This window comes from Podarcis pityusensis (genome assembly GCF_964106645.2).
Source record: "Podarcis pityusensis genome assembly, chromosome: 1".
In the NCBI taxonomy this organism is placed as follows: domain Eukaryota; kingdom Metazoa; phylum Chordata; class Lepidosauria; order Squamata; family Lacertidae; genus Podarcis; species Podarcis pityusensis.
The window spans coordinates 3,810,517-3,835,868 of record NC_138028.1 but is presented as its reverse complement, the minus strand read 5'-3'; the positions used below and the strand labels follow the sequence as shown (position 1 = coordinate 3,835,868).

At 48.2% G+C, this 25,352-nt stretch overlaps 1 protein-coding gene across 1 annotated transcript in view; it reads right to left on the bottom strand.

Annotated features, from left to right (window-relative positions):
* ABHD12B (abhydrolase domain containing 12B) overlaps positions 1–21,018 on the bottom strand; it is a 30,263-nt gene extending 9,245 nt beyond the window's left edge. Inside the window, exons 1-10 of the mRNA XM_080991923.1 lie at positions 20,850–21,018; positions 14,191–14,324; positions 12,248–12,350; positions 10,727–10,846; positions 10,176–10,206; positions 9,726–9,771; positions 9,505–9,634; positions 7,521–7,558; positions 5,551–5,633; positions 2,013–2,095 (exon numbers count right to left, since the gene is read on the bottom strand). Of these exons, the coding sequence (XP_080848049.1) occupies positions 2,013–2,095; positions 5,551–5,633; positions 7,521–7,558; positions 9,505–9,634; positions 9,726–9,771; positions 10,176–10,206; positions 10,727–10,846; positions 12,248–12,350; positions 14,191–14,324; positions 20,850–20,962 (881 nt within the window). The 5' untranslated portion in view covers positions 20,963–21,018. The remainder of the gene's footprint in view (positions 1–2,012; positions 2,096–5,550; positions 5,634–7,520; positions 7,559–9,504; positions 9,635–9,725; positions 9,772–10,175; positions 10,207–10,726; positions 10,847–12,247; positions 12,351–14,190; positions 14,325–20,849) is intronic.
* Positions 21,019–25,352: the final 4,334 nt, after the last annotated feature.

The window sequence follows — 25,352 nt, the reverse complement described above, 5'->3', positions numbered from 1 at the left end:
TTTTGCAAAGGGGAAATATCCTGTTTTTATGGGGTTCAACTCACAGTTCTGCAGCTTCTTTAGGAAAGGGAGCCATTTCTACAGTTTCCAGACAGGTAATCTAATCAGCCAGTCCCATGTCGCTGGGGAAACAAACAGCCTCCGTCTGCAGAACATTCAACAATGGAGGCCTGGGCAAGGGGCTGGAAAGGGAGCCAGCGACTGACCACACATTCGCTCCATAAGACGCACAGACATTTCCCCTTACTTTTTAGGAGGAAAAAAGTGTGTCTTATGGAGCGAAAAATACGGTACTCCATAATGTGGAATGTTGATGGATATCTTAATCTTTTTTCTATATTTATTGCCGAGTTTCTCTTTCGAATGTTTTAAAGAGTTGTTTTCACTGAACATTGTGATAGGAATTTTATGCTCTTAGATATATGGTAATGTTCATAAGTGTACCAACCAAGCACATACATAGATCAGCACAGGAAGACCAAACTGAAACCATTTTGATTCCTAAACTGACCGAACGTTTTCTCTGCAAGGTCAAAGTGGGAAACCTCCCATTGTCTCTTTCCTCACAAATCCTGTCTTAAGGGCACATTTAAGATATGAATAGGGTGTGAGCCTGTGACATGGCCCAGGAACTAAGTATTTATCATTACAAAAGACTGGCCAGGCTCCCCAGGAAATCCAATCAAGTAACCTGCCAGACAGGAGAAAAACGACGACAGGAGAAAAACAACATTCAAATTTCTGTTTTAGACCGCCTTTTTTGTGATGTACCGTATTTTTCGCCCTATAAGACGCACTTTTCCCCCTCCAAAAATGAAGGGGAAATGTGTGTGCGTCCTATGGGGCGAATGCAGGCTTTCGCTGAAGCCTGGAGAGCGAGAGGGGTCGGTGTGCACCGACCCCTCTCGCTCTCCAGGCTTCGCGGACCTCTCCGCAAGCAGCGGGAGCGCTCCCGCTGCTTGCGGAGAGGTGCCGGCATGCCGAAGCCTGCGCGCGCTGAGATCAGCGCGTCCAGGCTTCGCGGACCTCTCCGCAAGCAGCGGGAGCGCTCCCGCTGCTTGCGGAGAGGTGCAGGCATGCCGAAGCCTGCGCGCGCTGAGATCAGCGCGTCCAGGCTTCGCGGACCTCTCCGCAAGCAGCGGGAGCCAGCACTGGGCTCCCACGGCTTGCAGAGAGCTGCCTGTTTGGGGGCTGGGGTCAGGGGAAGCTCGGGCCTCCCCCGCCCCAGCCCCGCGCCTGGGGGGGGAAATAATTTTTTCCCTTTATTTCCCCCCCAAAACACTAGGTGCGCCTTATGGGACGGTGCGTCCTATAGGGCGAAAAATACGGTATGTATGATGTTTCTGGGGGTGGTCTTGAAATACAGGGTGGCAATTTCAAAAGTCTTTATAAGGCTTTGCACGCCATTTTTCTGGATTCCTCCTCTCTCCTGCGGGTGAGGGGAGCACCCTGTTGCAACAGATCAATAAAGATCAAGCTTACTAGCTGCTTTGCTTCTCAATATTCTCTGGTTGGCCTCTGTTATTTTCTCCTACCGATGGAGAACCTGTGTAAGGACTCTATATGGGCTCTTGGATACCCCAGAAGGGAAAAGGGCAATTTTTGTTACAACAACAGCCAGTGTGCGTAATGGTTAAGGGTGTTGGAGTGCGGAGTTCGAATCCCCACTCAGCCAGTAAAGCTCCCTGGGTGACCCTGGAACAGCCACCATCTCTTAGCCTAACTTGCCTCACAAGTTTGTTGGGAGGATGAAATGGGAAGCAAGAGAACCATGTGCACCGACTTGAGATCCTTGGAGGATAGAGGTGGTATAGAAATGTTAATAATGATGATAATATTCTCTTTGTAAACCGCTTTAAGGGATTTGCTTTGTTTTTACAGTTAAGCGATGCATGCCTTTTATGAAACAAAACAAAATAAGAGGACACCTGTTTTGCTCAAGTGTACACAGACTTCTACAGGTGCCCCAAACAGAACCACCTCGCTGCCACCGTGGCACCTTTTGGACTCACTTTTTGTCGTTTGGGAAGATCATATCCGCGAGAGCCATTGTGTCTAAGATCAGATAGTCAAAGCCAGGAAACTTGCGGTAGATCTGTTTCAAGAAAGGGCAGGTGACTCGTTAGAAGAGGTCGCAGCGGAACAGAGAGCCTGAAAAAAGGTGGACATTTTCCATGGATGGAAAATGCCTTTGTGAAATTGCCCCAGTAAATGTGTCAGCAAAGCAAACGTGTGCGAGGCAGGGTGGGTCTGTATTGCTGCAATATCAGTGGCAAGAGGAGTCCACGTTCCAAATATAACATACTTTCTGGCTGAGTATTTATGTCAGGGGTCAGCAAGGTTTAACTTGCCTGGGCCGGTTCACTCCAGTGGAGATCCCTCCGTGGATGGATGGTGGCTAACAGATTGAGGTTGAATCCTGACAAGACAGAAGTACTGTTTTTGGGGGACAGGAGGCGGGCAGGTGTGGAAGATTCCCTGGTCCTGAATGGGGTAACTGTGCCCCTGAAGGACCAGGTGCGCAGCCTGGGAGTCATTCTGGACTCACAGCTGTTCATGGAGGCACAGGTCCAGGGAGGCCCTGTGTCCAGGGCAGCTGTCTATCAGCTCTCTCTGGTACGCAGGCTGAGACCCTCCCTGCCCGCAGACTGTCTCGCCAGAGTGGTGCATGCTCTGGTTATCTCTCGCTTGGACTACTGCAATGCGCTCTATGTGGGGCTACCTTTGAAGGTGACCCGGAAACTACAATTAGACAGAATGTGGTGACTAGGAGCGGCCACCAAGACCATATAACACCGGTCTCGAAAGACCTACACTGGCTCCCAGTACTTTTCCGAGCACAATTCAAGGTGTTAGTGCTGACCTTTAAAGCCCTAAACGGCCTCGGTCCAGTACACCTGAAGGAGCGTCTCCACACCCATCGTTCTGCCCGGACACTGAGGTCCAGCACCGAGGGCCTTCTGGTGGTTCCCTCACTGCGAGAAGCCAAGTTACAGGGAACCAGGCAGAGGGCCTTCTCGGTAGTGGCACCCGCCCTTGGAACGCCCTCCCACCAGATGTCAATGAGAAAAATAACTACCAAACTTTTAGAAGACATCTAAAGGCAGCCCTGTTTAGGGAAGCTTTTAATATTTAATAGGTTATTGTATTTTAGTGTTTTGTTGGAAGCCGCCCAGAGTGGCTAGGGGGACCCAGCCAGATGGGCGGGGTATAAATAATAAATTATTATTATTATTATTATTATTATCCGTGGGCCGGAGCGCACATGCGCCTGCGATTTTCTGCGTCTGCACAGGCACAATTTCTGGCGTCTGTGTCTGCGCAGATGCGATTTCTGGCGCTGCAAAAGCGAGTCCCTGTGCCGCACTGTGCTGGTTTAGCACAGTGCACGGGGACTCGCAGAGAGGGTGGCTCAGTTCGGGGACAGCTCATGGGCCAGTTAAACAACCCCCGGGGGCCGCTTGTGGCCCATGGGCCTTCAGTTGCCAACCCCTGGTTTAGGTTTTCCCCAATGGTAATTACTGTATTTTTCGCTCTATAAGATGCACTTTTCCCCTCCTAAAAACTAAGGGGGAATGTGTGTGCATTTTATGAAGTGAATGCAGGATGCGCAGCTTTCGCTGAAGCCAGGAGAGAAAGAGGGATTGGCGTGCACCGATCCCTCCTGCTCTCCTGGCTTTAGGGATAGCCGCCCGAAGCCTCCTGAGCGCAGCGGGAGCGCTCCCACTGCGCTCCGGAGGCTGCGCATTGCTTTTGCTGAAGCCAGGAGAGCAAGAGGGATCGATCCCTCTTGCTCTCCTGGCTTCGCTTCGCTGAAGGGGCGCTGCACAGCTTTCCCTCTCTGTGCAGCACCCCTTCAGCGAAGCGGGAGGAGAAAGGGAGTCCCTTCCATTTCTCCTCCCGCTTTGCTGAAGAGGCGCTGAGCAGAGAGGGAGGGAACATTTTTTTTCTTGTTCTCCTCCTCTAAAACCAGGTGCGTCTTATGGTTGGGTGTGTCTTATGGCACGAAAAATACGGTACATTTGGTGGTCCAGAAAAGGCCTTTAGATCATCCTTGTTTTTAATTTACGCACACAGTTTGCAAAGCACATAAACCAATGGCACAAAGGCACAATAATTAAAACAAAACAAAACCACACAGCATAATTAAAACATGCAACAAAGCTAGCATATAAATGTCCATGATAAGACAGACTCATTAAAACAGCACAGCACGTGAAAACACGAGATGCAGATTGAGAGATCAAGGGAAGGCCGGTGTAAACAGAAGCCTCCCAAGAGGCTGGCAGGTCGCCACTTTCGAAGGGGAGTCTTGCATTTCAGGACGTTCCAGCACTATTCGGCGCAACTGGCACCTGGAGGCACACTGCCTCCAACTCAGGACAGACAAAAGAAAGCGCTCCTTCGCGCAGCACATCATTAAACTGCGGAACTCACTGCTGCAGGAGGCAGTGGGGTGTAGCGATCAGGTGGGATTGCTATGAGGAATTGTAACAAATATAGAGTAAGCCATCTGTGTCAGCAATGAAAGCATTGCGTTGACTGGGTTTAAACTATTTTGATATGATTCTTGATCAATCCACACCTCTGTATCCCTGTTCCATTTCTCTTTCCTGACAAGTCACATACGCTGACAGACAGGCAAGAGTCCTGGGTTATCTAAGACTATGGGCAGTTTCTTTGATGTAGCTTTTCTGATTGTTAATCTTAAAATGTTAATCTTGGAGCCAGGAAACAGATCTCACATGAAGGTGATAATGATCCTGTCTTTCTGGCCATCTGGCCATCCTTCTTATCATGTATATTTCTCACCTCTGGGGTTGCCAGATGCTCCCCTTTGTGGTTCTCAACTTATTTACCCCAAAATATATGCATGCTAATTAGCGTTGTAGTGTAACTTTGTTCCCACGTGGGGTTTGATGAAATGCTCAAGGGAAATATGATTGGTTCTCACGAGCACTGTGTGAAGGATTCTTTTGTTAATATAATGGCCTGGTTAGGGGTGTGGTTTACGCACTTCCTCCGAGAGCCTTGCCGGTCAAAGCCTCGTGTCTTATTTTAATCAGGGTCCAGTCCTGTCCTTTGGCCTCAGAACGCAACAGTGGTGCCGACCAACTTGGGAGGGCTTTCAAAGAGGATTGGACAAATTGATGGGGCAGAAGGCTATCAACAGCTACTAGCCACAATGGCTATCCTCTGGTCAAAGGCAGCAATGGTTCTGAATACCAGTCACTGGAACCCGCAGGATCCTTGCGCTCGGATCCTGCTTATGTGTTTCCCATTGGGGCATCTAGGTGGCCACTGTGAGAACAGGATGCTGGACCAATGGTGTGACCTAGAACGCCTCTTGTCATGTTACATTTGACTTTTGCTCAAGGTACACTGAGAGGCCATATTTGGCTATCTGGGCTGAAGTTCCCCACCCCGGCCAAAGAGAATAGAAATTAAAACCGCTTGCTGGCTGGCACACCCCCCACTGTTTACAGAGTTGCTCAGCAAGCTGTTTCAGTGGCAGCAAGAGGGCCGCGAAAGAAGAGCACTAAATCTTACTTTTGTAACGGGGATGGTAGCAGCTGCATCCCGGATGTTGGTGTAAGGAGCCTCCAGAACCAGAGCGTCGACTATGGTTCCATCTGCAGGTGGGAATTGGAAAATGAAAGTGGAAGCAAACGCAGTTCTGGGCTGCATCAACACAAGTCAAGTGTCCAGATCAAGGAAAGTCATAGTCTACTTGGGGACTTCCCTGGCTTTTTTTTTTTTTTGGCCCACGTAGGACCAGTCTGGATACTTGGCTTTGGTGAAGATTTGACGTTTTCATCCCCCCCAAAAGTTTTTGATTTGAGTTCCTACTGAAATGAGGCTGCATTTTAATCTTGTTTTTAAGTTGTATTTCAATCAATTGTTTTTATACCTGGTGTTAGCCGCCCTGAACCCAGTCTTGGCTGGGGAGGGCAGGGTATAAATAAAAATTATATATTATATTATATTATTATATTATATTATATTATATTATATTATATTATATTATATTATATTATTATCATATATCATATCATATCATATCAATTTCTTAAGAGGCACTTTTGGATGGCAAGAGCTGTCAGCAGTGGAACGGACTCCCTCAAAAGGTGATGGACTCTCCATCTTGGAGGTTTTTAAAAAGAGGCTGGATTGACATCTGTCAGTGATTCCTTAGCTGTGATTCCTGTATTAGGGAGTTAGATCCTTGGTGGTCCCTTTCAACTTTACGATTCTGCGATTTAATTCTACGAAAAGCCCTTGGAGAGACGCCAGGACAAATCCCTGGAGAAAGGCAGCTTCTCCCCACCAGAAGAACCAGGACAGCAAGCTATTCCAGTCCGACAGAGACAAAATATACAGAAATCCAGGCTGACTTGAACAGTAAACTTGCAAAATTTGAGGAGGGTGTGGAGAGGGAGTCCTGTTAGCCCTCCAGAACAACTGCAAAGCAGATTCCAACAAAATGGAGCCGTGTTCGATTGCTGCCGACACAAAATCATTGCAGGGCATTTTGAACATGCTCAGAAACACCCTTGAGGAATCCACGTCCACTGAAACGGATTTCAGGGCCAAATCTGTGGCTCATGCCCCCAATTTGCTCACCCTATGCAAAAGCCAATCTCCTCACTTCCAAGAAGAAGAAGAGGAGGAGTTTGGATTTGATATCCCGCTTTCTCACTACCCGAAGGAGTCTCAAAGCGGCTCACATTCTCCTTTCCCTTCCTGTCCCACAACAAACACTCTGTGATGTGAGTGGGGCTGAGAGACTTCAGAGAAGTGTGACTAGCCCAAGGTCACCCAGCAGCTGCATGTGGAGGAGCGGAGACGCGAACCAGGTTCACCAGATTACGAGTCCACTGCTCTTAACCACTACACCACGCTGGCTTAGTTTAAAGGTTTAATAACCCTGTAAAAGTAAAGGGACCCCTGACTATGGGGTTGTGGCGCTCATCTTGCTTTATTGGCCGAGGAAGCCGGCGTATAGCTTCCAGGTCATGTAGCCAGCAGGACTAAGCCGCTTCTGGCGAACCAGAGCAGCACATGGAAACGCCATTTACCTTCTCACCGGAGCGATATCTATTTATCTACTTGCACTTTGACGTGCTTTCGAACTGCTAGGTTGGCAGGAGCAGGGACCGAGCAACGGGAGCTCACCCCGTCACGGGGATTCGAACCGCCGACCTTCTGATCGGCAAGTCCTAGGATCTGTGGTTTAACCCACAGCGCCACCAGGCCATGTCCTTCACACAAAAGCGTGCGCAAATGCCTCTCTCTAATCTGTAGCTCAGTGGCAGAGCGTCTGCCTTGGGGGCAGAAGGTCGCAGGTTCGATCCCCGGTGCCTCCAGGTAGAATTTAGGAACAGGCTCCCTTGTCTAAAATGCTGGAGATCTGTTGTCAGTCAGTGTGGACAGCACTTTGCAGCTACCTATGTACCCACAAGCAGGCCCCCTTGGATTGTGAGGCTGTGACCCTTCCACACACAGATATTAATAATTACCTTTTTCTTTCAGCCTCCTAGCAGTGTTGGTAGCAATTCTGCAGGGAAACAGGAAAGAGGGATATTGTCACATTGCAGGCCCAGAAGATCTCTGCTGGATCAGGCCAATGACTCATTGAGTCTGACATCCTGTTCTCATGGGGACCGGCCATTATTATTATTATTATTACCCCACCCATCTGCCTGGGTTTCCCCATCCGCTCTGGGCGGCTTCCAACAAAAGATTAAAAAGACATTAAAACATCAGTCAATAAAAACTTCCCTAAACAGGGTTGCCTTCAGATGTCTTCTAAATGTCAGATAGCAGGTTATTTCTTTGAGATCTGATGGGAGGGCGTTCCACAGGATGGGGGCCACCACCAAGAAGGCCCTCTGCCTGGTTCCTGTAACCTCACATCTCGCAGGGAGGGAACCACCAGAAGGCCCTCGGAGCTGGACCTCAGTGTCCAGGGTGAACGATGGGGGTGGAGACGTTCCTTCCGGTCTACTGGGCCAAGGCCCTTTAGGGCTTTCAAGGTCAGCACCAACACTTTGAATTGTGCTCGGAAACATACTGGGAGCCAATGTAGGTCTTTCAGGACTGGTGTTATGTGGTCTCGGCGGCTGCTCCCAGTCCCCAGTCTAGCTGCCGCATTCTGGATTAGTTGTAGTTTCCGGGTCACCTTCAAAGGTAGCCCCAGATAGAGCACGTTGCAGTAGTCCAAGCGGGAGATAAAGCAGAGCATGCACCACTCTGGCGAGACAGTCTGCGGGCAGGGAGGGTCTCAGCCTGCATACCAGATGGAGCTGTTGGACAGCCACCCTGGACACAGCTGTCTGTGGGAAACCAGCAAGCAGAATTCGAACACAAGAGCCCTCTCCCCAGCTCAAACCATGTTTCAGACACTGAGGTCTTGAGTGAGGTACCAGGTTTGTCCACAGGAGAGACAAAACCACACCTGAAGGTTGCAAGGGTCAACACTGTTTCCTCAGACCAAGATAGAGCAAAAGCTCTAGTCCCATGGAAGACAGGTAACCAGAGGTTTGAACTGGTCAATCCAGTTGCAGGTAGTTCCAAAAGTGGAACTGGTACAACAGGGGTATACTATGTGTATGACAACTGTTTGTTTATGTCACTTGATTCTGCACTAGCTTACACAGAAACGGTTACCTAAAAATGGGTGAGTGATGTTAGGATTTTTATCTATCCGAGATGCTTCAGTGAGTGCTACTATTGTACTATGTTCTGTATACATCATGTGAGTGTCTGAGTGAGTGTGAGACAGCAAGTCTGAGTACTGTTGGAAGTTAGTTTCACTTCTGTATGTGATGCAGTTCTGTAAAGTAAAGGTAAAGGGACCCCTGAACATTAGGTCCAGTCGTGGCCGACTCTGGAGTTGCGGCGCTCATCTCGCTTTACTGGCCGAGGGAGCCGACGTACAGCTTCCGGGTCATGTGGCCAGCATGACTGAGCCGTTTCTGGCGAACCAGAGCAGCGCACGGAAACGCCGTTTACCTTCCTCCCAGAGTGGTACCTATTTATCTACTTGCACTTTGACGTGCTTCCGAACTGCTAGGTTGGCAGGAGCAGGGACCGAGCAACGGGAGGTCACCCCGTCGCGGGGATTTGAACTGCTGACCTTCTGGTCGTCAAGTCCTAGGCTCTGTGGTTTAACCCACAGCGCCACCTGCGTCCTGATGCAGTTCTGTACTGGTGTTCAAAGAGCACAGATGTACTGATGGAGTCTCTGTATTATAAGACAGTAAATAAAGTAGTTTAGAATTACTGATTGAGTCTCTCTTCTGCTAGGATAAGCTAGAAGACTAGTGTGCTCTTCTCAGAGGAGCGGGGTTGCTTATTACCGGTCCCTCTGGACTGAGGGAGATTTATGGCCAGAGAGATGTCCCAATGACTTGGGATGTTGGCAGCCTTCCTGGGCGTGTTTCCAACAGAATCCACAATAAAGAGGGTGTCTGGAGACAGGACTGAGAACGCAAAACCTACCCAGTGCCCATCGAGTGTCCCCAGAAGATGACTGTGCTGTTGCGACTGCGGGCTTTGACCCAGTCATAGACAAACAGGATGTCCGTGGTGAAGCCATTTTCGCTGGGGTGGCCGGTGGAGTCTGCGTAGCCTGGAGGGAGGCATCGGATGAAGGATCAGAGGGAAACACATAATCCGCGTGTCCCGCAAGAGCCCGGCATTATTTGTGCGTTGGAACTTACCTCGGTAGTCAACAGCCAGGACGTGGAAGCCGCTGTCACTCATGGCCTGTTGAACAAACGAGCCAAATCTTCAGAAACAAAAAGCTAAAAGGAAGTCCTTCTTCGCGCAGTGCAAACTATGGAACTCATTGCCACGGGAGGCAGGGGTGGCCAGCTTCGAAAGAGGATTGGACAAATTCGTGGAGGAAAAGAGGGCTGTCGTAGCTACTAGCCACGATGGATGATCTGACTCCGTAGTCAGAGGCAGCAATGGTTCTAAACACCAGTTGCTGGAAACCAGAGGAAGGGAGAGGGGGCTCGTATTCGAATCCTGATTGTCTGCTTCCCATTGGGGCTTCTGCTTGGCTGCTATGAGAACAGGAGGCGGGACTCGATGGGCCATTGGCCTGTTCCAGCAGGCTCATCTTATGTTCTTATTTTTAAAGGGGAAGAGGGAACACCACAGCTTACCTTTGCGAAACGAACTCTGTGACTTGCTGCTCTGTAAGAGAGGTCAAAGACGAGAGCCAAGTGTTTAATCATCGTCGCAGGCAATCAAAATTGCCAACTTGCTTATTTCCAGAATGACTCATAAACAGATCACAAGCCAGCCATTAAAAGACGTGGTTTAAAGCAGGGCATAGGCAAACTCCAGCCCTCCAGATGTTTGGGACTACTGTACCCATCATCCCTGACCACTGGTCCTGTTAGCTAGGGATGATGGGAATTGTAGTCCCAAACATCTGGAGGGCCAGAGTTTGCCTATGCCTGGTTTAAAGTTTTAAAGTCGTTAAATGAGCAAGACTATTCAGACTCACACCGGCCACAGGAGGGGGAATGGCGCCACCGGGATGCCCTTGGGCCTTGAACCCGGGACCATTCTGCATGCAGGGCAGGTGTCCTGCACTAAGCTACAGCCCTTCTGTCCCAACATCCAGACGACGCATGCAGGAGAAGAACAACTGAGCAGGGGAATAACGGAGCATGGACGCTGCCTTTGTTCCTTTCAGCCTCAAACTCACCTGGTCCCCCCATTGCCATGGAGATAGATTATGATGGGATTATTGTCCGCCAGGGCCTCTTCGTACCAGCTGGGGTCCTTCCCCTCAGCCTCCTCCCGCATGTTGTCAGGCAAGGAGTGCCTAAGAGGAGAAGCAAAAGGCCTATTCAACCGCAGTGGGGGCTGCCCCACTGCAGATGGAAAGGGGGAGCAGTGAGGTGAGTTGCATCTGCCCAGATCAGTGCAAAAAGCGAGCCTTGAGCGCATCAGCTAAAAATACGGATTTGCGCACAGAGAAAGCAAAAGTGAGAGCAAAGCCGATAAGCGCATGCATGGTGCTTTGCAGATACAGATCATCCTCAAGTCTTCCCTCTGTAGAAGCTCGGTCCTGGCAAAGAACTCTTAATTATTGGCTCCATCTAAACTTAAATCCACCCGGTCTACTGCCCTTACTGACACAAGACCCCCATAAAAGTGTGTGGTTTAAAATTGTGCACCAAAAACTCCTCTCCTGCGGACTCCACCCACATCAGCTTCTCATGACGGGCTTTATTAAAGCAAAAGGGCTAATTGGACAGCGTCTGAAGGACTTAGAGCAACAGAACAATCTGGCCATTATAAAGAAATTCTGTCCTTGGTATGCCTCCCCCCCCCCCTTCTCAGTTTGATTCCCTGGCACCATATTTGTACAAATTAACTATCCCAAAATACAGACATGCCTTCGCACTGGCCAGATTGGATGTGATGCCCTCTGCCATACTTCAGGGCAGGTACCAAAAGATTCCAACTGACTCTGCCCCTGTGCAATCTGGAAACAGTGGCTCATGTTCTCCTGTCCTGTCCCCTTTATAAAGATCTGAGGAATGAGATCATCACCCCACTCTTACTTACCATCCCAGGCCGCCCATCTGCGGCCACATTGCTCTTTCTGTTATCAGATCAAAATGATCAGACGATAATCTTGGCCATTTGATTGTCCTTTTTACCCATTGCTGTCTTTTTATTTGTATATATTGCTTGTTTTATGGGATATGGGTGGCGCTGTGGGTTAAACCACAGAGCCTAGGACTTGCCGATCAGAAGGTCGGTGGTTCGAATCCCCGCGACGGGGTGACCTCCCGTTGCTCGGTCCCTGCTCCTGCCAACCTAGCAATTCGAAAGCACACTAGTGCAAGTAGATAAATAGGTACCGCTCTGGCGGGAAGGTAAACAGAGTTTCCGTGCACTGCTCTGGTTTGCCAGAAGCGGCTTAGTCATGCTGGCCACATGACCCAGAAGCTGTACGCCGGCTCCCTCAGCCAATAAAGCGAGATGAGCGCCGCAACCCCAGAGTCGGCCATGACTGGACCTAACGGTCAGCGGTACCTTTACCTATTGCTTGTTTTATGTTGCCATGGCCGTTGGCTAATGCAAATAAAGTTTTATCTATCTTATCTATCTACGGATCATTCTCAGCCCCAGATCAGAATGGGAGCGAGACTCGGAGGGTGACATGCAGATCAGCACACGGCCCCTGCCAGGCCAAGGGGGGGGCCTTACTCACCAAATCCCAATAGTGATCCCCGGTTCGGAGGTGAGATAAAAGTTCCTCGTGTGATTCAGATATACTTCGGGCTTCTGGAAATCCACCCCAAAGGGAAAAACAACTGCAAAAGAAGTTCACTTTGGAAATTTGCTGCCTGGCAAAGGCCTCGCGTTCCCCATGCGCCCCCAACACTTGTCAATGCCACAATAAGCGGGCGAGGAGTGTCTCTGCTTTATGACTTCGAATGAATGGGCAGCAAAACCAAACCACGCGTGACATGGCAGAAGTGGACAAAGGAAAGTTTTATTCCCTCTCTCTGAGAACTAGGACTTGTGGACATCCAGAGGGAGATTCAGGACAGATGAGAGAAATGACCTCCTCATCCACAGGGCACGGTTACACTGTGGAACTCCCTCCCACAAGACGGCCACGAACTTGGATGGCTTTAAAAGCAGATTGGAAAAATTCATGGAGGAGAGGGCTACTAGCAGGCTCAAGAAGTATTGAAAAGTGTTAAAAATACTAAATTAACTGAGGTTCTGCCGCCCTTCCCCCGTAATGTCGTCTTGCGGGGGGGGGGGAATCTCCCAAATTTTTTTTGAATAAATGAATTTTATTAGTATTTTCCACACAACAACAACACCACAAAATATATCAAAAAATAACAATACACAACACACAAAAATCAACATTCGAAAACTAAAAAAACCAACCAAAACAAAACAAAACAAACAAACAAATCCTTATCTTACAAGTTAATATTATAAACACTAAAACAACAACAAGACATTGACTTCCACCAATCCCGCAGCACCTCCTTTATCTCTCATTGTGTCTCCCAATTTAAAAAATCCTGGCTATGCTCATGGAAGAAGCGAGAGAAGCAGCCAGATGTGGAGTCGCATCCATAGCACTCACTCAAAAATCCAGAGGTTTCCGCAAGCCCAAAAGGGACTGGCGGCCTCTGGATTAAACCATCCATTTCTCCAGCCTAGACAGAACACAGCAGCAGCATGTTTGCAAAGAGCTGCAGAATATGCGCACTGCCTGGGCGGCACTGGCTCCTGGTGGAGTACAGGGTCAGGTTTAAGGTGCTGGTTTTGACCTTTAAAGCCCTATGCGGCCTAGGACCCACATACCTACAGGACAGCCTCTCCTGGTCTGCCCCACGGAGGACCTTAAGGTCCACAAACGACAACACTTTGGAGGTCCCAAGTTGCAAGGTGGTTAGATTGGTCTCAACTAGGGCCAGGGCCTTTTCAGTACTGGCCCCGACTTGGTGGAATGCTCTCTCACAAGAGACCAGGGCCCTGCGGGACTTGACATCTTTCCGCAGGGCCTGCAAGACGGAGCTGTTCCGCCTGGCCTTTGATTTGGACTCAGTCTGACCCTTATGTTTCCCTCCCCTTACGGTTTTGATTTATGGGCTACTTTTAAAATGAGGCTGCACTTTAAATTGCATTTTAACCTGTATTTTAAATTGGTTTTTCCCCCCTATTATGTTTTTACTGTAATCTTACTGGTGTTAGCTGCCCTGAGCCCAGCTCTGGCCAGGGAGGGTGGGGTATAAATAAAAATTGATAATGATGATAATAATAATAATAATAATAATAATAATAATAATAATTAATAGATGGAGCAATGTCTTGACTCAGCTTCCTATGTTCCTTTGCTCCCAAGACAAAGCCTGTTAAGATCTTCCTCTCCTGCAGTGATGACTCGGGCCGGCAAAAACCTTCCTATTCAGACAGGCCTTTGGAAACAGACATGCAGGAGATCTTGACCCCTGGGCAGCTGTCAGGGCAAACCGGCTTGGTCTGAGATAAAGACAATGCAGTTTGATACCAGGCAAACTCTGGACCCGCAATTGATTTCCAGAAGTTCAGCCAGCCTCTGGAGAAATCTTTGCTGCGGCCCGTTTAAAGATCCCAAGGCAGGCAATAGGCAGAGAGAATACTTACGGAAATTAAGAAAGACAAACTTTTGCAGCAGCGAAGGGAACATGCGGATGATGAAGGGGATGGAGGCGTACAGAATAAATACATTCAGGATCAGCGTCTTAATTTTACTGGCTTGGAACCAGTCCAGAAGCCCCCTAAAAGATAAGGAGGTAAAGAAATAATGATATTGGAAACTGCTATATATAATTACTAAGAAATTCAGATGGAAGAGATTTGAGGAAGTCAAATAATATGTTTATGAAGATGGATTTTAATTAATTAAGTAAGTGTTAGTGTAGTGATGATTTGTTGTATTTTATGTTTTATATTCTTTTTTTCTTTTTTTCTGTTTTATTCTTTTTTCTTTATTACTGTCAACCTTTTCTTTTGTTGTATCTATGTATGGAAAATAATAAATATTATTAGGGGGGGAGATAAGGCAGTAAAAAAGACTTAAATGAGCAAAGAAAGGACAGCGATAATTATTTCCATATTATTTTTATTTATTGCATTTCTATCCCCACCCTTCCTCCAAGAAACTCCAAGCGGCCTACGTAAGTTTTCCTCCTCCTCCTCATTTAATCCCAGCAAAGGTAGGAGGTAGTTTCGAATGAAATATTGTGACTGATGAACCAAGGTCACCCACTGACCTTCATGGCAGATTGGGAGATTTGAACCCTGGTCACCAGGGAGATTTGAACCCTGGTGTGTTGGCTTTCTTATCGCTATTTTTATTTTTATTTTTTAATGATGAAAAATTAATGAAGATGTGGCCATTTGTTTAAAATTTTGTTGACTAGGCCAGGAATATTACATACACCCGAGGAGTACATATAGCTCAATGAGGATAAAATTTGGTGGAAACCATGTTTTTTAAAGAAACAGTGGCTTATGAGCAATAGTGGCTTTCTCACAAGCATACATCTTTTTTAAGAGTAGAATATGAAGATGGAGAAGTTTTAATTATAATTATAATTTAATTATAATTAATGGTCACATTTGTCTGCCCGGGCCTCTGCCTGGCTTTGCAAGGACCTGCCTAAATCTGCCCTCGAGTGCCACTCCTGCAGGAGAGCGATGACATGAGACGGGGCCTTCTCAGTTGTGGCACCTCACCTGTGGAACTCCCATCAGAGCAACATTCAGTCTGCCCTCAATGTTGAGATACTGAAGAGGAGGCCAGTGGCCGATTTATTTGGCCAGGCATACGGACCACACAACAGATGCCGAATAGATAAACAACTATAGGACTTTTAGAAGACATCCCTATACGGAAGTTTTTTACGTTTGGGGTTTTATACTGGTTTTGTTGGGAGCTGCCCAGAGGGCCTGGGACAACCCAGTCAGATGGGCAGCATATAAATTATTGTTGTTGTCTTTGTTATCGTTGTTGTTTGATTTTAAATTACCTGTGTAATTGTTTCTTTTATTTCTGCAGTTTGCTGCCTTGTGCTGTAAGCTGGACAGGCAAGATACTAAAGAGTTTTGTATAAACAAACAAACAAAATAAATTATTTAGCTGCAATTCCACTGTAGAGGGTTGGACTAGATTAGCTAACCACCTCCCTCCTCCATCTTGCTAGATTTTTACACAAGAGATATGCAGATAATGCTCTTAGCTTCTGATGCAACAGTTGGCTCAGCAAAGGTCTGGGCCCACACATAACCCAGCTGATGAGCGATTTTGCTTTGCGGGTGCTTTGGCAAGGCATCGAAACACACCCAAGAGGCAGCAACTCACCTTGCTGTGATGCAGCAACCAAATCACAACCGCAATAGTCAGCTTCCAAATAAGCAGAACTCGGTTGAGTAACACCTGAGAACAACACCCCCAGAGCTCACATTGCCCTTGCTCCCTACCCTTAGGTATTGGCGACACCACAAACTCCAAAAAGCTGTCAAAGCACTTGCACATTCCCAGCATGTTGCAACAGAGTCAGCTGCGGCAAGTGCCTATTGCCCAGTGCCAGTGTCGTTACTCGCGCACGTCTTCCTGTCTTATCCCTGGAGGCAGTTCTGCAGCTGTTCCCACCCTTTTGATTTACTGAAACAGCTACAGGCCGGCTGTCATAATAAACAGCAAGGGATTTCGCGGGATCAAACCGAGAAAATAAAACGGCAAAATGTCACGGTGAATCCCAAACATTGCTGAATTTATTTACTGTACTTAGTTACAGTGGAAAATGCTTTAGCGTGTGAATTGAGGGCCAGATCCGAGTGGCCTGAGAGTTTTATTGTTTGTTTGTTTCTTACGTTTATATCAAGGTGGTGTACGTGAATGGCCCAAGGTTGCCCAAGAGAAGGTGAATGGCCCAAGTTCATCCAATGCGCTTCATGGTTGAGGGGAGATTCGAAAGCCAGAACTTCCAGGCCCCAGTCCTGGGTTCGAATCCCCACTCAGCCATGAACCTCATGGGGTGACCTTGGGCCACCATAAGACAACACAGTTTACACAGTAAACTGATCAGGGCTGTGAGTCTTGACAGGCCCAGAAAAAAGTTGCTCATGAAGGCTCATTATTTTAATTACAGCTTATCACCTGGGCCTATCTGTAGGCAGGTATTTCAGCGTTAGAAATAGCCCTGGAGCCCAGCTCTGTGCGTTTGTAAGGAGGCAGGAAAGCTGGGAGGAGGGAGATTATTTCCCACACAGTCTGGCTGCTCTGAGGCGGAAGGAGCAACAGTGAGAGGCTCCTGTAGGAACCTCAAACTTTTGTACTGCTGGAATGAAGCTGGAATGGAGACCTGAAGGAGCATCTCCACCCCCATCATTCTGCCTGGACACTGAGGTCCAGCGCCGAGGGCCTTCTGGCGGTTCCCTCATTGCGAGAAGTGAGGTTACAGGGAACCAGGCAGAGGGCCTTCTCGGTGGTGGCGCCCGCCCTGTGGAACACCCTCCCTTCAGATGTGAAGGAAATAAGTAGCTATCCTATTTTTAAAAGACATCTGAAGGCAGCCCTGTTCAGGGAAGTTTTTAATATTTAACACTATTGTTTTTAACACTCGATTGGGAGCCGCCCAGAGTGGCTGGGGAAACTCAGCCAGATGGGCAGGGTATAAATAATAAATTATTATTATTATTAGTAGTAGTAGTAGTAGTAGTATTATATAATGAAGCTGACGGGTCAAAGTGAACAAGACTCTCTGTTGCTCGTCCCACATTTGCCTCCTTTTGTTCTCCTTCTCCTTGGCCACCATAGCAAACTCTTTGAGGGCAGGATTTTATTTTTTTACACAAATACACACACATGGAGGGGAGGGTGCCCAGAGCATGTGCAGAGTGCCCTGTCCATGCAACTGACTTGCCCCCCCCCCCACAAAAAATATCCCGATATTAACAGAAGGCCTCTATGCCAGATGGAGAAGACAGAAATGGGAGCGAGGCAGGAGGGCATGAAGAACATAAATGCACTCTGCACATTCCCAGAGGCACTCAGCTAACCTTGAAAACCAGCCCTCGGCACTATTGCCCTCAATTCCCTAGACCCAGAGTAGCAGGGGGCAAAGAGGAAGGAGGAGGGGGGAATGCAAGGTACCATTGCAGAAGCCCAAGCCACAAGTTGTTGTTGTTGTTTAGTCATTTAGTCATGTCCGCCTCTTCGTGACCCCCTGGACCAGAGCACGCCAGGCACTCCTGTCTTCCACTGCCTCCCGCACTTTGGTCAAACTCATGCTGGTAGCTTCGAGAACACTGTCCAACCATCTCGTCCTCTGTCGTCCCCTTCTCCTTGTGCCCTCCATCTTTCCCAACACCAGGGTCTTTTCCAGGGAGTCTTCTCTTCTCATGAGGTGGCCAAAGTCTTGGAGCCTCAGCTTCAGGATCTGTCCTTCCAGTGAGCACTCAGGGCTGATTTCCTTCAGAATGGAGAGGTTGGATCTTCTTGCAGTCCATGGGACTCTCAAGAGTCTCTTTCAGCACCATAATTCAAAAGCATCAATTCTTCAGCGATCAGCCTTCTTTATGGTCCAGCTCTCACTTCCATACATCACTACTGGGAAAACCATGGCTTTAACTATACGGACCTTTGTTGGCAAGGTGATGTCTCTGCTTTTTAAGATGCTGTCTAGGTTTGTCATTGCTTTTCTCCCAAGAAGTAGGCATCTTTTAATTTCGTGACTGCTGTCACCATCTGCAGTGATCATGGAGCCCAAGAAAGTAAAAATCTCCAGAGTAGCAGGGGGCAAAGAGGAAGGAGGAGCAGGCATTGCAAGGTACCATTGCTAAAACCCAGGCCACAAGTAGGCATGTGCTAATTTTAAATAGTTGTTGCTGTTAATCTATTGCATTTATATCCCACATATGCCCCCCCTCACTTAATCCCCACAACAGCCCTGTGAAGGTAAGTCAGGCAGAGAGAAGGCAGCGAATGGCCAAAGGTCACCCAGGGAGAGCTTCATGGCCGGGTGGAGATTCGAACCTGTGTCTTCTGGGACCTAGTCAGACACTCTGACCACTGCCCCACACTGGTGGAGCCAATGAAGAAGATGGGTTGCTGGGATCTTGCAAGCAATGGTCTTTTGCAAGATGTCTAGACATTTTGGAATCAAAGGGGAAAAAAGGGTTTTGATGTGTGTGTGTTTTTAAAGGGGGAAGGAGCAGAAGGTCTTATCCTGAAACAGCATTCCTTGCAGCTCTTGCAGATGGCAGACCAGAGGATTTTGGCCTCTGCCTACCTCCAGAGACCATGGCCTCAGTTAAGAGGGTCCGGGAGGGAGAGTGTGGGGCAAAGACCTCTGAACTTTTGCAAGAGCAACGGCGCTTAAGCAAGGAGCATTGCACTTCCAGGCTTGGACAGGATCTCATCAGTGGGATGGGGAGGGACAGGATGGGACCAACAACCTTCGTCCCACTCACCCATGGCTAACTGGCTGGCTCCAGAAACAGCACTGCAAATTTCCTAGTGTGCAACAATTCACACCCACTCCGCTGCCACCCTGGGGAAATGACAGCTCTGGTTAAATCCAGGGTGCAAATAAGTTCCCCAAACACCACCTTAGCATTAAATGCTTGCTGTGACAAGGATTGCAGAGGAGGAGAATGAACTGTGACAAAAGCACAGCTTTTCTCTCTCGCTTGTAATGCCAGCAACTCGTGGACATCAAACAAAACAGCGCTGGAAGATTGAGGAGAGATAACATAATGTTGTCCTTCACGCAGCACAGTTAAACTACGGAACTCGCTCGAGTCCCGCAGAAGGCAGGGATGTCTCCAAAAACAGGCCGCTCATTCAACAGGGAACGGAGGGTGGTGCAGTGGTTAGAGCGCCAGTCTAGAACCTGGGAGAGGCCAGGGTTCAAATCCCACCCCCCTCAGCCATGAAGCTCAGTGGGCTCACACTCAGTTGATCACACTCAGCCTGACCTACCTCACAGGGTTCTTGTGGGGGTTAATGAAGGAAGGGGAGAATGATGTACTCATTGGAGAAAAGGGTGGACTATAAATATTATTACTTTATTATTATTATTATTATTATTATTATGCAATAAGTAAATCATGGGACACGGGTGGCGCTGTGGGTTAAACCACAGAGCCTAGGACTTGCCGATCAGAAGGTCGGCGGTTCGAATCCCCACGATGGGGTGAGCTCCCGTTGCTCGGTCCCTGCTCCTGCCCACTTAGCAGTTCGAAAGCATGTCAAGCAAGTCAAAGTGCAAGTAGATAAATAGGTACCACTCTGACGGGAAGGTAAACGGCGTTTCCATGCGCTGCTCTGGTTCGCCAGAAGGGGCTTAGTCATGCTGGCCACATGACCCGGAAGCTGTACGCCGACTCCCTCGGCCAATGAAGCGAGATGAGCACTGCAACCCCAGAGTCATCTGCGACTGGACCTAATGGTCAGGGGTCCCTTTACCTTTACCTGAATCATAAGCAAACAAACTGGAATTTGCTCCGGGAATGTCCTGGTTTGGAAAGCTTGAATCACTGGCACCCATCCTGAAAGCCATTAAAAAACTTGATCACATGCATGCTTACTCTGATGCAATTCCCACGGCAATCAAGGCAACTTTACTCCCTAAAGCACTTTCCCCTAACCTGGCGCTTCCAAGATGTTGCTAGACAACTGCTCCCCACATCCCTGACCGGCTAGAACACTCTGCCCTGAAGCTCATTCTCAGCCTACCCGACCCTGCAGGGTTGTTCGAAAGACAAAACGGGGACTAAACGAGGAAAAGGGGGGGGGGTAGAAATGTGACAAGCAAATTCCTTTTGGCCGGTGCTGAATCCCGCCATCTTTCGTCTCTCCGGCTTGCAAGCCTTGCCAAACTCCCCGTTCCAAAACACCCCTTTTCAGGTCATCGCGCGCGCGCTCCGTTCCCAATTCCAGCCTCTCTTGAAAACAAAGGATGCTCAAAATGCATGTGACCTTATTTTTTTTTGTCTGAGCCTGAAATAAAAACAAACCCCTTCTCCTCGCCAGCGCGTGATGAAAACCGGCAGCAAGAGAGCGAGGAAGCGAGCGGATGGGATGGCGGATGGAGGCAGGGAGCGCTCAGAGCCTCGCCGGGTGGAGAGGCGCAGGTGCCCGGAGCGCGCAAAGCGGGGCGACTGAGAATCCTGGCATGGTAGCTTTGCAAGGGACCCCCAAAGGCCATCCAGCCCAACCCGCTGCAATGCAGAAATCCCAACTCTAGCAACCTCTGCTTCCCGCGATGGAGAGGCGCACCAGCTCCCTGACTTACCCGGCAGGTTGCCGGGGGGCCCTCGATGCGGACGCGGCCTGTCCCATGTTGGAAGAGGCGGCGATCCCCTTGCCCTGCGCCCCCGAAGGCGCCTCCTGGGCGCGCCGTTTCATAGCCAAGCCGAGCCGCCTGCTCCGTTTCCGAGTGCGCGGCGGCGCCCGCGGAAGCGCCTTCTCCCCGTCTCCCTTCGCAAGGGGCGAGGCGAGGGCGGAACGCGCCTCTCGCTGGGGCGGGGCTCGCCTGCCCGCCTGCCCACTCAGGACCGGGTCCGAGCTCCCACGTCGCAGCAGCCTGGTAGACTGCGCCGGTCGCTGGCGGCTCCTCTTCTGACTTTCCGCGCGGCTGCGCCCAGTGTCACTGCGCGCTGGTGGCGTGCGATTATGCATGAGCTGTTGTGCATTTGCACGCCATCATCCGACAAGGTGGTTTGGCAGGTTTTCTAAAATAATTTTTATTTTTATTTCCTCCCTCAGAATCGGTAACAAAGCAGCCACAAAACCATCCATGTCATTTCTATAAGTCATAAAACATGGCAAGACTAACAAAACGGGGGATAAATATTATTTTACAGTACATAATGACTGAAATAAATCAATTAAATAGATTCGGCAATAAATCAACTTGGGAAACATAGAATAATAGAAGTGAGCCAATGAGTCGTGCCTGCTTATGTGCTCGATTTTGCAGTATATGCTGTCGGTATTTCTCATCCATGTGTTGTTTCATATGTATCTTTAATAAAATCACACCACACACTGTAAAAATTAACTTTTTTTCTGGTCACCTCAATTTTTCCATTTTTGGCAGGTTTGCAGCTTGGCCAAAGTGGGTGAGGATAAAATCAATGGCTGATACAGGACATCGATAAAAAGGAAAAATATTTTAAACACCAGCCCAAAGCCCTGCAGCACCTGAAAGGCATGTAAGCTTCCACGAAGTCTGAACTGACTTCTGCTGCCACTGTTTGTGGGGCTGCCCTTGACAGTGCTTTTGCTGGCTTTGTCTTTATTTATTTTTTAGTTCTTGTGAAGCACCCTGGAAGTTTTTACGTGTTGGGTGGTAAATGGAAACCATTTAAAGCAGCGTTCCAGATGTTTGGGACTACAGCCCCAGCCAAAGCAATTGGAGGGCATCAAATTGGCAAAGACTGTTTTAAAAAAGATTGCATAACAGAAACCACAGAGCAAGTCTGATATAGGAATATTCCCCACCCACCTTAGGCCTGGGAGTTCTGCCCACATGTGAGGTATTGCATTTTGCCTGGGAGGAGGCCAGTCCCCAAGGCGATAAGGGTGATTTGCCTGGAGCCCTGATAGGTGGAGAATATCAAACTGTTCTGTTACATCTTCCTCGCAAGTCCTTGCAGACAGCACATGCTCTCTCTCACAGCTGTCTTGCCATTGCAGCAAGAGGTGATCTACTGCCTCTATTTTGTCAGTAACTCCTACTTACCTGATGCAACATCAGTTTGCATGGAAGGTGCACATGGAGAGCAAAATTGCCCTGTTGGGATGAGAAATGCCACGCAAACCCTCAGCGAGAGAGGAGGCGAAGACATCTTTGGCTGCCTCTAGAGACTATCATTATTTTGCAGGAGGGATTCAGCCACAGACCTGAAATTCAAGTTTGTGCAGTTGGAAGTGGATCACCACACCTTTAAACTGAGCTTGGAAAGTTCCTTTTTAAAGAGGAGCTAACTTTACCTTTAGGGACACGGGTTGGGGTTAGGTTATTATTACTGTATTATTATTATTATTATTATTATGCAATAAGTAAATCATGGGACACGGGTGGCGCTGTGGGTTAAACCACAGAGCCTAGGACTTGCCAATCAGAAGGTCGGTGGTTCGAATCCTGTGAAGGAGTGAGCTCCCGTTGCTCGATCCCTGCTCCTGCCAACCTAGCAGTTCGAAAGCACGTCAAAGTGCAAGTAGATAAATAGGTACGGACAAACGCCAGCTCCCTCAGCCTATAGAGCGAGATGAGCGCGCAACCCCAGAGTCGCTCACGACTGGACCTAATGGTCAGGGGTCCCTTTACCTTTACTAACTTTACCTTTTACCAGCTTCGTCTGGTTCAGCAACTATGGCCATTCTTGGGCAGGGATAGCCTGACCACGGAAGTCCATGCATTTGTCACCTCAAGGCTAGATTACCATAATGGCCTCTATGTGGGGCTGCCCTGTCTTGTTCGGAAGAACCAGCTGGTGCAGAATGCTGCGGCCAAATTGCTGATGGGAGCTTCTGGTCGGGAACATGTGACACCATTGTTAAAACAGCTGCACTGGCTGGCTGCCCGCCTGCTACCAAGCCAGGTTTTAGGTTATTGTATTGGTTTTACAAAGCCCTGAACAGAATATTGAAGGGATCGTTATATCCCAGTTCAATCACTGAGATAATCTGCAGGAGTGTCTTTGGTTGTTCTCCAAGTTGGTGAGGCTTGTTTGACAACATTGAGAAATTGAGCCTTTAGTGTCATCGGAACACCCTGCCACTAGAGATTCAGTGGGTGCCTTCTGTGCCAACTTTTAAACTTTTCTATTCTGCTGAGCCTATGCAAGCAATTAAGAGTACAGCCCCCCCAGAATGGTCTATCAATGTTTGTTTTTAATTTATTTCTGTTTTTAACTAGTTTTTAACTTTCTGTTATTGTATACCGCCTAGGACCCTCGTACCTACTGGACCGCCTCTCCTGGTATGTACCACGGAGGACCTTACGGTCTGCAAATAAAAACACCCTGAAGATTCCAGGCCCCAGGGAGATCAGACTGGCCTCGACGAGAGCCAGGGCCTTTTCGGCGGTGGCCCTGGCCTGGTGGAACGCTCTCTCACAAGAGACCAGGGCCCTGCGAGATTTGACATCTTTCCGCATATCAGTGGAAACAGTTGGTCTTGGCGAGTATTAAATGCTTCTAATTTTAACTTGAAGATTGCCACTTGTCCAGTTTTAGTTTTAATTTTAATTGTTTGAATTAATTGTGAGATGTATCTTAATTGATTGATCGCTTGTGTTATGCATATCGTCTTATTTATATGATGTTAGCTGCTCTGAGCCTGGCTTGGGCTGGGGAGGGTGGGATACAAATAAAATTATTATTATTATTATTATTATTATTATTATTATTATTATTTGTCTGGTTTTATGTTTTTATATTGTTGTAAGCTGCCGTGGTACTGTATATTTTTATGATAATTTGGAAAAATAATTCCAGGTTGCACCTTGCCTCTTATATAAAAACAAACTTGTTTGATTCATGCTCAGTTCACAGGTCAATTCAAGTTCCTCCAAATGATTCCCCAAGAAAAAGGGAATCAGCGTTCAGAATGTTACAAGCTGCTGTGCCGAAGTATAAAATATACTTAAGAAGAATAAGAAAACACCAAAACACTTTGCTGGGCTCTTTCCTGTTCAAGCAGAAGACAACAGCAGCAACTAGCTCCTTTGTTGGCCTCCGTCTGTCTCGAGAGTCAATGGAGTGCACCTCCAGGGGTGAGGTCAGACAGCTGCGGTAGCAGCACCAAAGTCTGGGCAGTGTGTCTGGAGGTCCTGGGCTGCCCAGATGTCAATACAGATGTTGTCAGGAGTCCAGGTTCCCAGCTTGATAACACAGTAAGCGTAGGTAATGAAAAAGGAGGATTTATTGCAAAACCAAACAGATAGCTCCGGACAGCTCTAACGCAGCCACCGGCATTATCACTCAGGATGACCCGTCTGAAGACTCCTTCCGGTGTCAATAGAAGATATTGAACTTATGGCCCTTATGTCTCTTGTTTTGTTTCCTGTCTAGCAGCCCTCCCATTGGCCGACTCCTTGGACTTAGTGGATCAGCTCCACCCTCTTCTTGTTCTGAGAGGCTGTCTCTGAGACTGTTCACACCTTTGTGTGCTTCCTGAGAGCTTTGTCTGTGTTCTAGCCTGCTCTCAGCTACAGCCTTATCATCCTGCCATTCAAGGTCAGGAGTAGGCGAAGCCTGCAGCTGTTGGCTCTGAGTGAAATCCCAGACTCTCTGTTCCTGGCTGCTTTTTGCAGCCGGCTGCAAACCTTCCCTTGGAGCTGGCTCATTCCTGACAGATGTGGTCCAAAGGAAAGCAAGCAATACATTAGGCACCAGCTTGGCTGCAGCAGTTGCTGGAAAGAGGCATACAAGATGCTGCCATCCAACCACCTTAGGGACTCTACTCCATATTTGTGTAGGGTTTCCTCTTTAGCCTTTTCTTTTCCTGCAAGGCAGTGGACGTAGAGGCAGAGTAAAAGAGGCAAAATGTTCCATCACATTTGGTCTCTGTTTGCCATGTTCTGTTTCAGAAGCTTCTCCCTGCTTCCCTGAGGCTGTGCTGCTCTGTTTGTTTTCCTCCCCGCCCCCGTGAATTTATTTAGAATTCAACAATAACAAAGGGGGAAAAACACAGTAGTTGCTATATCAATTCATAACAATTAACCTATTTTAACAATATACAAATAGTAATAGAAAATTACACAGCATCACTTTTAACTTACTGAAAT